Source organism: Cyclopterus lumpus, chromosome 7 (assembly GCF_009769545.1).
Source record: "Cyclopterus lumpus isolate fCycLum1 chromosome 7, fCycLum1.pri, whole genome shotgun sequence".
Lineage (NCBI taxonomy): Eukaryota > Metazoa > Chordata > Actinopteri > Perciformes > Cyclopteridae > Cyclopterus > Cyclopterus lumpus.
The window spans coordinates 5872081-5887769 of record NC_046972.1 but is presented as its reverse complement, the minus strand read 5'-3'; the positions used below and the strand labels follow the sequence as shown (position 1 = coordinate 5887769).

General features: G+C 44.0%; 1 protein-coding gene across 1 annotated transcript; it reads right to left on the bottom strand.

Annotated features, from left to right (window-relative positions):
* Window positions 1–207: 207 nt before the first annotated feature.
* Window positions 208–14999, bottom strand: LOC117733569 (carbohydrate sulfotransferase 11-like). The gene is made up of 4 exons (XM_034537331.1): window positions 14423–14999; window positions 2631–2704; window positions 2343–2501; window positions 208–2031 (listed from the first exon to the last, which is right to left on the bottom strand). Exons 1-4 carry the CDS (start codon window positions 14514–14516, stop codon window positions 1348–1350), a joined length of 1011 nt encoding a protein of 336 aa, XP_034393222.1. The 5' UTR covers window positions 14517–14999; the 3' UTR covers window positions 208–1347.
* Window positions 15000–15689: the final 690 nt, after the last annotated feature.

Genomic DNA, 15689 nt, shown 5'->3' with positions numbered 1-15689 from the left:
AGGAAGTCACTTACAAAAGGCAGCTGGTTCGCACATTATAGAGACTCACACGCAGATATTGCACTTTTCAAAGCATTACTACAGACAAAAAAATGAAAGAACGTGTCACTGAGACCTTCAGCGAGAAGGACATTTTTTTTACAAAAAGAAATCTGGAGGAAAAAAAAAAGAGATGAGATTAGACAGCTTCCTGTCTTGAAAACAAAATAAAGAAGGTATTTTTTATTATTAAATTCCAACACACTTGCTGAACAAGGCTCTGCAGTGGAAATGCCTGGAGGTGGATGAACACCCCTCCATGGGCCTGCATTGACGCTAACAAGGGGAGCTCTGACCAGGGGTAGTGCTGGGCTGGACCGAGCCCCGACCACAGCTATGTGGTTGTTTGTTCAGCCTACCTGCTCAGGGCTAAATACAGACAGGGAAAGAGCAGATATGGCAACAAGCTTTCTCTCGACTTAAGATGGGACTGCAAACTTTGCCTTGGAAAACCACTCAGATATACATTTAAGCTTAATAAGACAAGCCCAGGCAATGTTTTTTTGCGCTTATGGTCATAGTGTAGGATGTGATGAATCTTTTTCATATTGTCGAGCATATTTCTATTTGGAATGAGCTCATGTGCAAACGTCGACAAACAAAAAAGAGAAACTTCCCTTCTTTCACATATAATTAATTTTCACAACATCATGAGCCTAAATCCTTGCTCACGCACACACTATAACAATAAATACTTAAATGCACTGACATACATAAATAAATGCCATCCAGCGATGTTCTATTGCAGGTGCTTCGATTGAATCTGCCGCGTTCAGTTTCACAGTCAGCACATACCCCCGAGGCGAGAGGAGAACCCGCTCCTCAGAAGTGTGATAACTTTAATTTATTGGCTCATTAGTCCTGGGAGGAATGTTACTGTAGTCGGCATGGCAGAAACGCTGGTAAGGCACATTAGGCTAACACGAAGACGACAGCACGTTACAGACAGAAAAAACAAGTAAACAAAGGTTGGTCCAAGAAGTCATTTCTGGGTGAGAAATGGTAATCAAAGTGAATACAAAATAAATACTGACTTCTCAGTGAACCGAAGGGATCGGTTTGTAAAGACTGCATTTTCGAACACATTTTTGGAAAGACCCGTCTGCATTCTGTCCTGCTAAAAAAGGCAACATTTTTGGTGTGTTTTGATGGGTCATAGTCCCAAATCGGTGCTTGTGATGGATCCCCGTCTGTGCGCGGATGAAAAATTGTCCATGGCAATCAAGAAAAGTGCAAAGTGATCATCCCTAACGGGGGGGAACCATCACACGTCCATGGCACTGATGTCACTCCTCTTGTCTCCGCCCCTCATCGAGTCCTGAGGTACTCCGGTGTGGAGTAGTTGAAGAGCAGGAAGTCCATGCGATACAGGTTAAACAGCTTCTTCTGGTAGAACGGGCTGATATGCTTGAAAAAGCGTGCCGCCATGTTGCCGTCTGTTCTGGTGCTCTTGCCGGACGTGGGGAATTGGAGTGCCTCCTCCACTCCGGCCAGCCTGAGCACGGCCTGAGCATCTGGCTCCAGGGTCTCGTACTTCCCCACTACGTCGTAGTGGATCAGGCAGGGGTGGCAGAGGGAGTGCACCCGCTCCCAGTGCTCGTTAAAAGGTTCATCGCGTTGGGTCCGAGGGTCCACGAGATACTGGACGAACTCGGGGAAAGAAACGTCGTCCCCCTTCTCCAGCGCTGCGGGCTCCGGGTCGGGCCGGTTCCGGCGGATGATCTTGGTTCCGTAGCGCTTGTGGAAAGCGGTGTTGTAGCTGCGGGTGAACTTGTTGCGGTAGGCGGACACCAGGCGCTCGAAGGGCTCCCGCACGAAGACGAACTTGAGGTAGCTGCGAAGGCGCCGGTTGATCTCGGGGACCGTGAACTCCGACAGCGTGCGCAGGTGACCCGCCACGTGGGCCTCGTTTGCTGGGATGGCGAGAGGGTCGACGTAGCGGCCATCACTGGTGAGGACCATCAGGACGCGCTTCCAATTGGTGCAGGCTACCTGGGTGGGTGGGGGTGGAGTGAGGTTCTCTTTCAAGCCAAAAAACACATTCCTACAAAAAACGGGTGTTTTTATTCACTGGAAGAAACGTGCATATCTTAACAGTCTAGTCTATAAATACATCAACTGAATAAGAAGGATATTTCGTAGTCTTGGTGTAACCTCATCCCCCTCCTTGTCAATAGGAATTATGATCTTTCCATGGATTCAATAAATCAGCAGGCCAGACTTGCAAACACTCCCCCTGGAGAGGTGCTCACAATTTGAAAACCTCTGGTCTAGAATCTTCAGCGGCACTCATTGCAACCAACCTTGGGTACGTAGCAGTAAATAAGGCTGTGTTTGTCGTCCACAATGAGGTGTTTGAGATCCTCGGGCGACAGCACTTGGCGCTTCCTCGTGTGGCTCAGACACGCCTGCTCCAACAGCTCCCTGCGACCTTGGAGGGACCTCTGAGCTGCCAACTCACTCTAAAACAGTAACATTGCAATCTTTTAATGCAATTACACTGTTTCAAAACCAATTTACAGGAATGTACAGCAAAACAAGAAAAGGATTACAGAGCTCTGCAAATATACGTTGTGTGTGTGTGTTTTCACCTGGTCTCCATTGTAGAGGGTCTGCAATGGACTTCTCCTGCTTTTCCCTGGTCTGTCCGTCCTCACAGCAGGTTCTACAGTTAGAAAACATTGTCTTTTATCTGTCCATCGCTCCAGTTCCTTTCTAACTTTACATGACAGGATTTATGTGAACATGTGACATGAACTTCACCACTGATATAAGTCTGACCACATTTAAAAACAAAACAATACATATTTTCAAAAGCCTATATGTAGTGAGAAACACTTTTTGACCAGAGGTTTGAATTACCCTCTAAAGATGTGTATAGGGTTATTGCGTCAGTCAGAGCCAACTTTCCAAATGCCTCTCCTGGTCTGGCCTGTCATGACGTGATCCTCTCTCCTTTCATTTAGAGATTCCATAGGAACAGAGTGTTCCTTCCTCTTACATAACTTATATTTCTTCTTGTAGGTCTCCTCTTTGCTCTAGCTGCAACACGTAATGTGGTTTTACTTAATTTGACAGAATTTTCGGAAATCTATCCACAGCAAATTGACCGGCGGACACGGCGCAAAAGAAAAAATAACAGATTTAGAGAACAATGAAACTGATGCACCGCTGATTGGCTGCGGGTAAGAGCAACGCCTGGCAACAACACGCTGCTTGAGGCTCTGCGTGTTGGAGAAAGTTGAGGTTTCTGGTTCGAGACCTAGTTATATGCTCTCCTTCCTCCTCCTGCCTCTGTAAACACATCTGCCTTCTGCTCCCATCCCCCTCCTCGCCTGCCCCCACCCAGGCCTGATGGAAGTGTGCAACCCAGAAAGAGAACAAGCTTTATTCTCCCTGTTTCACATTGAGCAAATAAGTCTAAACTTTCACTGTTTTGAAATGGCACCCAAATGTAATAAATCTCTTTGTCAACTTGGTACTTTAGTCTCATGAAAGAAAATATACAAACCACACTTTTTTTCTCTCACAAACTGATGTAAATCCTATGTGGTTCCTGTCATTTTGAGGAAACAGAAAACCCAAAAAAAGAGAACAGCAGCTGTACCGGTGACTGAGCGACTGCCGCAAATATAATAAAACGTGTGGTAGAGGAGGTTTCTGAGATTGCTAGAATGAGACTGCCGTGATGCAGCCTCTCCCCGTCCTTCCTCCTTGCCTGAGCTCCCATGATCACCAAAATCCTCAACTTCCTCTGGGTGCATGTGTGCTACATCGTCTGGTCACGCAGAGATCGAAGTCCAGGTCCTGCTGTTGAAAGCTCGGCTGAATATCAGGGGAGGGGCTGAGCGGTACGCACTCGTCCCTCGATGGTGTAAGCGTGTATCAAAATTGTATTGGAACATTCTAACAATATATAAGCATTTATATTATCATTGGGTATCGGCCGCCAGGTTCAGTATGCGACATCCTTTTGGTGTGCCGATCGATTTCTATTGCATGCACACAAGGAGCAAAAAAAGGAAGCTTTGGACAGTTATCGTCAAAGGACAACAAATTGTATGCGGACGATGTCGGGTGAGACAAACTGCAGATTCAGAAAGTGCCAAAGTCAACCCGTTCTCACCCCAATAACTCAGATACCGCGGCTTGGGTCAGTTTTAGCCACGGCAGGGTTGGATTGTCAATACAGGCTTGTTGCATGTCGTGTCTTTTCAGAATAAACTTCACAGGAAATTTAGCTTCTGGCAATGAAATCAATTAGTTAGATCTAGGAAAAGAGTGGTTGACCGTAACTTGACTGACCAACGACTACCGAGCGGCAAATGAAGTCAAGTGTCGGGTGAGTCCTGCGACCAACGACTGATATTTTGCACTGACCTAGTTTTTTAACCCATCCACTACTCCCGCTGTCCTGCGTGGACCTCACACTTTCTACCACCAGTTGCTCTGAGCGTGTAATAAAGGGGCCGATGTGTATTGAGTTTGCTGCAAGCCCAGTGTGTGCCGAAGAGTGCCTCCACACCAAACTGTGACTGCAAAGACACAAGGTACATACCGAACGAAGAACTCTGTATACAGTTCTGCCCCTATTCGATATACAAACAAAAATGCATTCAGGCTACACACACAGTTACATCTTATTAATACATGCTATATTCCACACAAGATAAAGTATCTATATGTTTTGCACAGCACTCGGAGAGTCAGAGTTACAGTGCTGGATGTCATTTGAGGAAAGAGGAAGAGGAATGGTTCTGCGAGGTCACAGAAACGGCACAAAGTAGACAAGAAATTAAAAAAATAAAACCCCATCGTGCATAGAAATCAGACAAGTCAGCAAGTTCCAGGTAGAAATGACTAAAACGGTGTCGAAGCTCTCAGTCGACAAAAGTGCGGTTCACATCTTAACAAGCTCAGCTGCCCACAAAGTGAGGACGCTTCCTCAGGAAGCTGGAAAGTAGGTCAAGACACACTTGCAGGCTCGGCTCATATTTATGTTTTTATGGTCCGTTTTCAAGTATACACACTGCCGGATGGAGAGGAAGCATTTACATGGGTGCTGGTGAGTATTCGTTATTGACAGAACTTCATTTCACTGGCGTCCGGGTTGTGCGGCGCTCAGTGCCAAAAGGTGCAAATTGACCGAGGGGAGTTAGCTGGCATTGCTTATCTTTTGATTATATTAGTCTCCATTTCTAGTATCTTGTGTATTTGGTACTATGTTTGAATCATGTTTTATATATAGATGTTCCTTTTTGTTTATATGTATGTAAAGCACACTTAATTACCCCCGTGTATGAAATGAGCTATTGAAATAAACTTGCTAGTACTCTATATAAATGCCAATTAGCGCTGTAATTTCCTCGTCCCCGGTGATCAACACTTCTGGGCGATGCTGTCGATTCGAAAGTGCGTGAGCATGTTTTGATGCGTTTCCACTCTCCTGTCCTACAACGGTGGGAGTAACGCCTACACACCGTCTTTCAACTCTCTCTCCATTTCTCTTGTAGCTGAACGGAAACCTGCAGAAGGACTTCCATCGATACATTTGCGCTCACCAGTGTGACTGAATTGCACGCCAATCAGCTTGTTCTGCTAGCCTTAGCACCGCTGCTAACAGCGTATGGCTAAAAGTTTCTGGCCTCTAGTACTTGCGGACTTTATATCGGCACTAGCTGTAAAACCTGTTTTGGGGTTAGTTGTAGAAATTAACAGACTACGACTAAAAAAATAATTCAAACAAAGGACATCATCAACAAACTGCACGAATCTACTGGCCAAACACTAATCTATGGGAACACACCAAACATGAAAGGAGGAAGTGGAGATGGGTCGGGTATGTCTTCAAACGGAGGAGAGGATGAATCCAGAATTTAAAAAGAACGGACTGACGAGGCAACAGAATGAAAAAAAATTGCCCCGGGACAGACTAGGGTGGAACATTTTCATCAGTGGCCAATGTCCCACAATGAATACAAAAATAAGAAATTTCCATAATAATCAGTGGCATATGTCAATAAGAATGGATATGATGCTGCTGCATTGTGGCATAGGAGAGTGGAACAGCAGCAACACATCACTAGAAGAAAAGTGGCGTAGCATCCACCACCTTTCCGATCTCGGCGTCAATCCACATCTTCACACTAGCATAGAGTTTCTAAGCTTTTGTGCTCATGCCTTTTTAAATGTAAGGTTTTTGATAACTTGGCATAGCACAAAGAGGCATAGTGTATTGATGATGATCGGAGAATGCAACAACTACTACTTGATCTTCTTCATACTTGTGCTTCAAAACTGGTTTTAATTACCTATTGGCTGCAGCAAAAAAACACAAACACGACTACTTGGCTGGTGGGGCTTAACCAGAGAATGTCACAAAGTTTGGATAGACATTTTTATAGCTAATACTTGCAGCATGACTCTGGGCATGGTTAGGCCATCCCACCACATTGATCCAGACTGTTGCCTGAAGAAGAAGCCTCTGAATTTGGTAATGCTCTTTCATACGCCACCCTTACCAGATTTGCCAAGACCAAAGGACATTCACACTCATGCTATGTTTAATGCTATACTTTGCTAATGTTAACATGCTAAGCTACAATGGTGATGATAATGAATATAATACCAGCTAAACAGTTTGTTAACTTTGTGATTTCTAGAATGCCGATGCTAGAAATAGGCTCAAAGAACCAGAGTCTCACAGACCAGTTGACAGAATTATGGACACAACCTCTCAATGTGTGAGTGTACATGTGTCTTAATCTGTCTGCATTTTGAGGGGCGGAGGTTGTGCTTGTATCTTGCTTCGTTTAAAAAAAAAAATGTTTTTCTTGGAACCTGCCACTTGATTTGTAGGTCTGTACCTCTATAAACGCTCTATAAACTACGCAGTAAAATCATTCTACTGATCCTTTTTATTCCATTTAAAAAGAGCCTATAAAAGGTCTTTGTGTCTAATGGCACCACAAGACATCAGCCAGCATGTATGTTCTCTTCCATTAACAGTGCTATCTTTTGTTGTGTATAAAAGTTAAACTCAGGAATGCTTTTCCTATCCTGGAGGGGTGAGCAGTAGGCTTTAACTTGCACTACAGCCATAGAATATGTTCTCTGTTCAATGGAAAATACATTCAGAGGCTACTTCACTCTGATCATTATAAACCACATTCTTTTTCTTTTTTCCTGTCATGTATTTCCTCACATGCACCAGAAAAACCCACTTCCTCTCAGACCCAGGAAGTGACACAATGGCGACAGTTATAGCAGAGCGGAAAAGGCCCCAGTCGTACTGCGCACTCAAGCAGGCCCATGTTGAACTTGAGTTTTTCAAGTTCAACAGCCTGTCAGGGGCGTAAATAATTGTTCCTGTACCCATTAGTGCGGAGGAGGCTGGGTATAGTAAGGGCCTAGCTGGACTAGCTTAGCCTCCATCTCGGCTCGCCTCCCTCTCCTCCTGAGGCGGTCCACTCTGCTTTTGGTGGTGTTTGGTTAGGCTGGTCTGGTTGGGTGGTCGCCGTGGGCGGCCATCAACTCACGGTCCTGTAACACTTCATCCAATCTCCGCGCTTCCTTCTCCGATGTTCATGAGTGTATCCCTGTCCTATGCCACACACTCTCCAGTATTATACACGAAAGGACAACAACTTTAAACAAAAAACTTAGCCAAGTTCATGGGAGCTACAGGCCACTGCATCTACATGTGCTGCCTTTTCAGTGCTCATGTTTTCTTTGAAGACAAACAGGGTTCCATTAAGCCTGTATACTTGTCTGGGTCATTATAAACAGACAACACTCTCATATGGCAAACTGTTCCTTCACTGTGTGCATGTGTGTGGGCCCAATACATCCATACTTTTTTTTGTCAATATCTTTTTTTTTTTAATCACGACAAATCTGTCTTTTGCTGTTGGCAGATTAGCTTCCGTCTTTCTGAAAAGAACGCTTCCCCTCTTTGATCATGATAAAAAGCACATGGCAATAACTATAAATGTACTTAAAGAGGTGAAATTACACTTCATTGTACTTTAAATGAATGCTTGACTTTATGAGGGCCACGTAATGGAAGTTTCCATGTGCCGAAAGAAAACCACAATGTATTTAGCTTCGATTTGGGTGTATACAAGTCTGGTTCAGTGTAAAATGGAAAGTGACACAAATTAGCACGTCACGAATGAAAACAACTGTGGGCAGGAAAAGACAATGAGGGTGTCAGGAGTGACATTGCTGCAGGACTTTCAGTGTTTGCTTCGGGTGTAGCTTGAATCAAAGGCTTAACTTAGCCAAGTTCATGCTAAGAGCTGCACATGGTGGTAATTAGAACAACAACACAAGGTGACTTTACGATCAGTGATATGCTTTATAGTGGGGTTGGCAGTTTCTTTTGATCTCACTCTTGGGCTACTGCCACACTACTACTAAGTTTCAAACTTGGGGTTTGAAAACGAAAACGATCGACGTCCACAGTTTCAGCATCGTTGTAGAAATGATTTTTGTCCAAACTATCACAGGACTATTCAGGTAGACTGCTGGTGTAAACAGGAAGTACACAAGTTGATTAGTTACAGAAAATACGACAGAGTATAGTCGTACTCTTTAATAAGGAAAGGCCAAGGTTGATACCTCTATAATCTTCCTCTATATTATTAAATAGACCAATTTAGGGGGAAAATGCAACAACTTACATTTTTCAAACTTAGTTAAGACTTGCTCTATCTATCTCTCTCTCACACACGCACGTTTTTAGGAATTCTGGGTTAATAAATTTGGTCAAAACACGTCTCTCACTTGTTTCTCATCGGTTCCGTTGTTGCCTGTTCTCACACTGGTAGCTCTGCCGGTGGCTGGAAGTCCGTTGTACCGTCCACAATCCCAGAGTTGCGGAACTAACACGGCATTGGTAGCGTTTCCCAACCCGTCTGTTTTTGGAGATTTAAAACTCCGGGGTAGTGTGGACGCTGGGCTTAAACGTAGCAAAACATGTGTGTTTTAAAATGGAAACGTAGTCGTGTGGGTGTAGCCTTACGCTCCATGTTCCCTCAAAGTTTTTTCAAATCAACACAAATATTCCTACAACAGATTTTCATGTTAGAGCCAGTATGATAGAAGCCAAAAGGGATAAAGTGATCCCAGTATATAATCCTTGCTGATTTACAGATGGGAGATATGGGAAAATATTTGAGCATGTACACTATAAATCAAGGCACCATTTTGATTATCACAAATTATTTTCAGCTTTAAAATTCCACAGTAGTGGGTCCGTTATATTAAGCAGTGAAAACCCTTCATTTTCGACCTGTCTGAGTATGTGTGGTGTGAGTTAACACGATACGTCACCTCTGGGTTTCATGTCCTCAATGGCAACACAACATTCTTGTTTCACAACAGCTGAAGGTGATGTCACAGTGCATGTGTGCTCATAAAGTAGCGCCGGTGTGTTCAGTACCAAGGTTACACGTTGTATGTGTGAATGGGCAAATACATGTGTTCAATGACAAAGAATATAGTGTTTTTGTGCCTCCAGCAGGTTTGAGTAAAACATGACCTGGTGAATTGTGCACTGACTCTGTGGGCACATCAGAGCAGGCCTGGATGTGGCCTCTGCTTGGGGTTGTGAGGTGGACTGTCAGGAGAACCAGCCGAGTGGATTCTGCTTTTGTGAATGAAGAGTGTAAGTACAAAACAAATCAGTGATATCTGGCAAAAACAATCTTCAACCTCCCAGGCATCCATCCGTGGAAGTGGATTCTTTTCAAAATTCAGTTGTGACACAGGACATTCGAAACCGAAAACAGTGGCACAGCGTAAATAAGAACCAAAACTTTAACAATACGGCATTCAGATGCTCACATGCTTTTTTTTCCAGCTTTAGGGGAAGAGGAAGAGAAGAGTGTTTTCACCCTCCATTATTACGTGAGGACATGAAGCCTCACGTAAATGAAGTTGGGAAATGTTGGAAAGGGGGGCATGTACGGCAGACAGCGCCCTGAACACAGACACACATGTAGAAATGATGAGTCCACCAAGTGCAAAACCATAAGACCCAAGTCCTGGTTCGGCTCAAGGACAACGTACGCCAGTTCAGCTTCCAGGCCAGGATGCAAACCATATATGATCATAGGCTGCTTAGACATGCTGTACGTCTTTAGTTGAGCAGTACTATACAATTAGCCCTATTAGCACCAGTGTGGATGTGCCTTACCTTGTACATGCCCGACAAGTTCACACACTGAGCATTTAGCCTTCTGCGCAGAGGTAAGATACGAGGACACGTATGCACAGCATTGCTGAGTCAATGCAACCACATGAAAGAGAGTCTGAGAAGAAACTGGGTGTTCATCTCTGTAAAAAAGTTTTTACATTGGCTTGATGGAAGTTATTTCAGAGGAAGTTAAAAAAAAAAAGTTTAAAAAAAAGAAAAGTTACAGTGGGAATGTTTCTAGAATCACTCAGCACGCCGGTTATTTCCCCAAAATGCAGCTGTTAGATAAGTATCGTATTTGCTTTTTTTTATTGGAGATAAATTCAAAGAAACTCCTGTAAAAGCTTAAAGAAAGCCAGACTTGTAAAATAGCTTAACGGGGACAAAAAGGAGGGAAGCATTTTTCTCATAAAGAAAGATCCCAAAGTTTGGATAGAGCTGCAGCGGTCACAGGGTTGATTTCCTTCTGCCCATCAGCTAGAACTACGTCACATATTCATCACTTCAAATCCATGCATGAACAGATCCTGCCGAGAAGCTGATTGATCCTTTTAATGAGCGATAAGTTTTATTGGTAAAGCTTGCACACTCACGCCACACACCTGGCTGTGGTTTAGCCTCGAGCACCATGCTACGCAGTGTTTGTCTGGCCCAGTCGCCAATGTGCACAGCATCTTTTAACAACAATGATTTAACAAGACACAAGGAGGAAGTTGCACCGTCTCGTACGCAGGAACTGCAATTACGGCTCAAAACTACAGGGGACATATAGGAATCTAACCAGCTCAAATCCCCAAATGAATGACCAGTTAATAGAGCAACGAATCGGACATGACCCAACTAATGGGTTTTTAATAGCACACGTTTTTCCTGAGTTTCCTGGTTTTCCCCCAAACCAAAGGGTGTTGGCAGAGGAAGTCGGACAATACAGCACTGTGCTTTCCGTCTAATATTAAAACAGTAAGCTTAATAAAAGGAGATGTGCTTACGAAGACAACTAAACTCAAAGCATGAGGATATTTTTCAACTTGCAAGTACAGGCAGTAGGGTTGCACGGTGTACCGATACTAAAAAGGAACCGTTCTAAAAGATAGGGTTTTGCATATTTTTAGTATCGATACTTTATTAAAATAGCGCGCGATCAGGACGGACGCGCTGCTCCGCTGCTTTAATGCTGCCCAGCGCGTTGACTGCGCAGCGCTCTCACTCAGTGATCGCTGGGGAGACAACATGGCGTCACGTGCAGGCGGCTTTTTGCGACTTTTTGTATAAAAAAAAGATGCGGAAAGCGCACTGACATACAGACAGTGAAGGAAGGCCCACTGACATACAGACAGTGAAGGAAGGCCCACTGACATACAGACAGTGAAGGAAGGCCCACTGACATACAGACAGTGAAGGAAGGCCCACTGACATACAGACAGTGAAGGAAGGCCCACTGACATACAGACAGTGAAGGAAGGCCCACTGACATACAGACAGTGAAGGAAGGCCCACTGACATACAAAGACCCGTCTGCAAAACGTGTTTTAAAGCCACTCAGACCAAGGAGCAACACGTCAAACATTACAGCACCTTTCAGACAGACACCCCGAACTTTTCAAAGAGTTCAAAGAACGACAGGTAATCAAATGTGATTATAAACATGGTGCACACCTTAAGCTCACCCACATACAGCCGAACACTGTAACCTTAGCCTTTGACGACCAGTCTATATGATCATGAGGTCACAATGCACACACTTGTACTAAATGAAACACAATTGATGCAAAATGGCTACATGCTGGTGGATCTTCAGCTTTAGTCTTTTTTATTTTAGTTTAAGGAAAAATAATTATTCCATGAATTAAGATAAAATATGAACTCTACAATTGCTCATACTTATGGAAGGAACTATGTAGTCATCTGGTCAGATACAGACAAAAGGCCTACATAGCCGTGTATAATCAATGCTATGATGGCACCATGTAGTTCTCATTAATATCTTGCTGTAGGCTAATACTAATATTAATGCCATTTGTTAAGTGTTGAAAAAGCTGGGAAGGAACAAGCTGGTAAAAAGGGAACCAAACAGATGTTTTATTTTTTACTATTATAGATAAATATACCAGTATCGTAGTTGTGGTATTGTATCGAATTCTGGTCTTGTATCGTAAGTATCAGGTATCGTGATATTTATGGCAGGTATCGTATCGAAGTTAGAATTTGGTATCGTGACAACCCTAACAGGGAGTTCTTCTACTATATGATGTGTTTAGTATGAAGAGCTTGTTGTTGAGTGAAGGTTTTATGAAGGAAAAAAAATGGTTCTGAAGAGGCTGAGGAGGAGACTTTCACACATAATCGGCTTTTCTCATATATGACTACAAGGCTTCAAGGGTGAGAGAGTGTATAATACTTTATAACTCACAAGACTGGGACATTTAACACATATATAACGCAGATATAACGGACATATAACACCAACCACGGCGATGTTCTCTTCAACCCGTACCAATCTCTCAATCAACAATCAGGTAACGCCACTGGAACAACACATGTCCTCTATATTCTGGGTGTTGGGTAAAACATCAAACCATGTGATGTTGGCATGTGAGCACACTACGAAACGCCATGGCAGTCTTCAAAACTACCGGTGCAGCACTCTTAAAAGGGGAAATGGATATAATCCCGTTTAGGCTGTATTTCCTATTAAGTGTGATGTAAGTTCTGTTTAGAAAAGTCAACCTGGGGGTTGGTTCTAAAGTTGTGTTGTTGTATCATCTGATCAGGGACAATTTGTTGTTGAACAACATTCACCAATGTCATCCATCGTAACATCAGATAGAACATTACACAGGAGGTTATTGACATGAACTGATGTGGTTATACCTCAAGAACAAGTAGTCAAACGAATAAGCCAGGACTAAATCACATGTATATGAACCAGGGGATGGTACGGTGCTGAACCAGACACCTGGTGTTGCTTTTTAAAATCGCCTCTGAAAGACGTACACAACAATTTAAGGAAGCCCTGTGCTTTTCTTGCCGTCCTTTGAATCCGTCCTCTCCAGTGTGTGCCTCCAACATGCTTTTCCCTCCCCATTTTCCACATGGTCTGCACGTCTAATAGTGGGACTGTGAAGAAGACAAGCCTGAACAGGTCGGGTGCTCTAAAAGGTAATATCTACCTCGTCGGTGGAGGCGAGTCGATGCGAGCGCCTGTGTGTCGTTTGAGCCGGGGGTTTCGGCTACACGTGGCCTGTGCGTCCGCCACGGAAAAGCTTCATGCACATTCCACGTGTGCTAGGCTATTAAAAAGGTGATTCACGATTACTCACTGTTTGGGAACTGTTCCATTTGCGGGGGAGGGCTGGAGACAATTTAGGTGAAGCCACGGGTGTAAAATGACGCTTTTGAATGTTTCACCATTTCTTCATCATCCTGTCATAAACTGTGACACACACCGGCGGATGATCCAATTGGGCGTGCATCTCGCCCCAAAAGCTGTGAAAGGTCACCCAGTTCCCATCAACTAAAGGCCACATTGATCTCTACCTCTCCCTCCCTTTCTCACCGACTCCTCTCCCTGGGGGTCTAAAGTTACCCCCTGTGGACCAATGTGCCATTCAATGTCTAGAATGGACTAAAGACTAGGGAGACAAAGGTAGAGGAGAGGAAAGAGGAGAGAGGAAGGTTAAAGCAGAGGAATGCAGGGTCTGTAGGAGGGGGCTGTCAAAACATCCCACTGCTCACAGTGAGCTTATTCATCCTTCATTCTCATTGAGTTCTCCCTCTGCACATGCTGTCTGTCTCAGGACGGATGCCAGTTGCGTTAAATGATTAAGTAGCCACATTTTAAAAAAGGCCAGAAGGCTGCACCGAAAAGGGGACCACACACAGGACGAGCACTCTGCTGTCCCCCATACCTTGTTTGTATGCCGCCATGTGACATTGAATATGATGTGATATTCCTGTGGTAACCTTTTTGTTTTTATCATTATGAATCCAAAGTGCCATTTTCGTCTCTAAAATACAACACCAAACTGGTATGTATGCTATGTGCAGTGCAGCTTTTTTATCCTTTATTTATGGACAATATACCCTAAAATATAAATGCTTTATTTTCGGCACATAAGCCTTACAATTACGGTTCGTGTAGTTTAATTTTTTTTTTTAAAGAGTGTGATTTGGGTGTCTTACCTGGCTTGGTGATGCTCTGGAAGTACAGCACAAGCACGAAGAGCGAGCCGAGGCACGTCGCCAGGAGCAGGCGCCCTCCCCTGGGCATCTTCATCTCGAAGCCCGGCTCTGCCCGGCGGAGCCTCCACCCCTCGGAGCGGACCCGGCGGAGGATGCGAAGGCTCTCCGAGGAATTAAGAGCCCTTTCATTCAATTGCGAGGGAAAAGACAACGGTCCTTCCAGGGAAAGAAAACCCCCCAAACCGTTAGCTTAGACTGTTGAACGACGGAGCGACCAGCCGTTAATTGTAACGTGATCTAAATCCAGAACCGCCCGCCGGGGTCTTTGCCAGTTTTTGTTTGGATACCGCTAACGTAGTAATGGTGGATAATTAAGTACGGCCATCTTAGAGAACAATTATGATATGACAACCCCTGAAGATAAGTTACTGGGCTTCTCCTCAGCTATGGTTGTATCTGGAGTTTGTTCGAAACGACTGTCGACAGCGACACAAAACTTTTTTTCTTCGCCAAACATGGACGGGGCACCATGCCATGACGTCACACCCACCTCTCTCTCTCTGTCTCTCTCTCTCTCGCTCCTCGATTGCTGCGTGCTGCCTTCGCGTACCGTCGTAATATTACCACCTACGCTGAAAAAGTCCAATTGTCGAAGTATTTTATGCTCAGCTGCCAGGTGTGGTGTATAGCGAAGCACAAGCAAGAAATGTCGTCACTTTCTGGTAAAAAAGTGTAGCCACATTTTTATTGATAAAAAAAAAAGAAGTACCGACTGTATTTCAATTTGGCTACATTTTGAGGGGACGGCTCAGCTCGTGTATACTCTCAGAAGCACGGGTTTACGCGGAGCACTCGAAAGCAGCATAGCAGATTTCAACATTGAATACTGTGAGTACAGCGTGTCCCAACTCACGAAACAACGGACTGATAGAACACTACTCGTTTTATGAAATAAAGAAAAAACACATACAAAATTACAAATGCAGGAAAATAAACAAACAAAACACACCATATGGACACCAATTTCAGCTCAGCTTATTTATACCTGCAGTGAAACACGAGGACTAAATTTTTTCAGGTCCCATCTGAACTTGCCATTTGCAAACCTAGAAGCTGCAGGGAAAAGCAGTGTACTTTTGTTGTGTCATTGCTAGAAACTTAATATGGCTGCAGTACTGACCCAGTTTCTTCTTGATTTGTGCATCAGCATGCAGTATGAGATAATAGGCCTAATCACAATCACAGCACGATCCATCAATGTCACTTT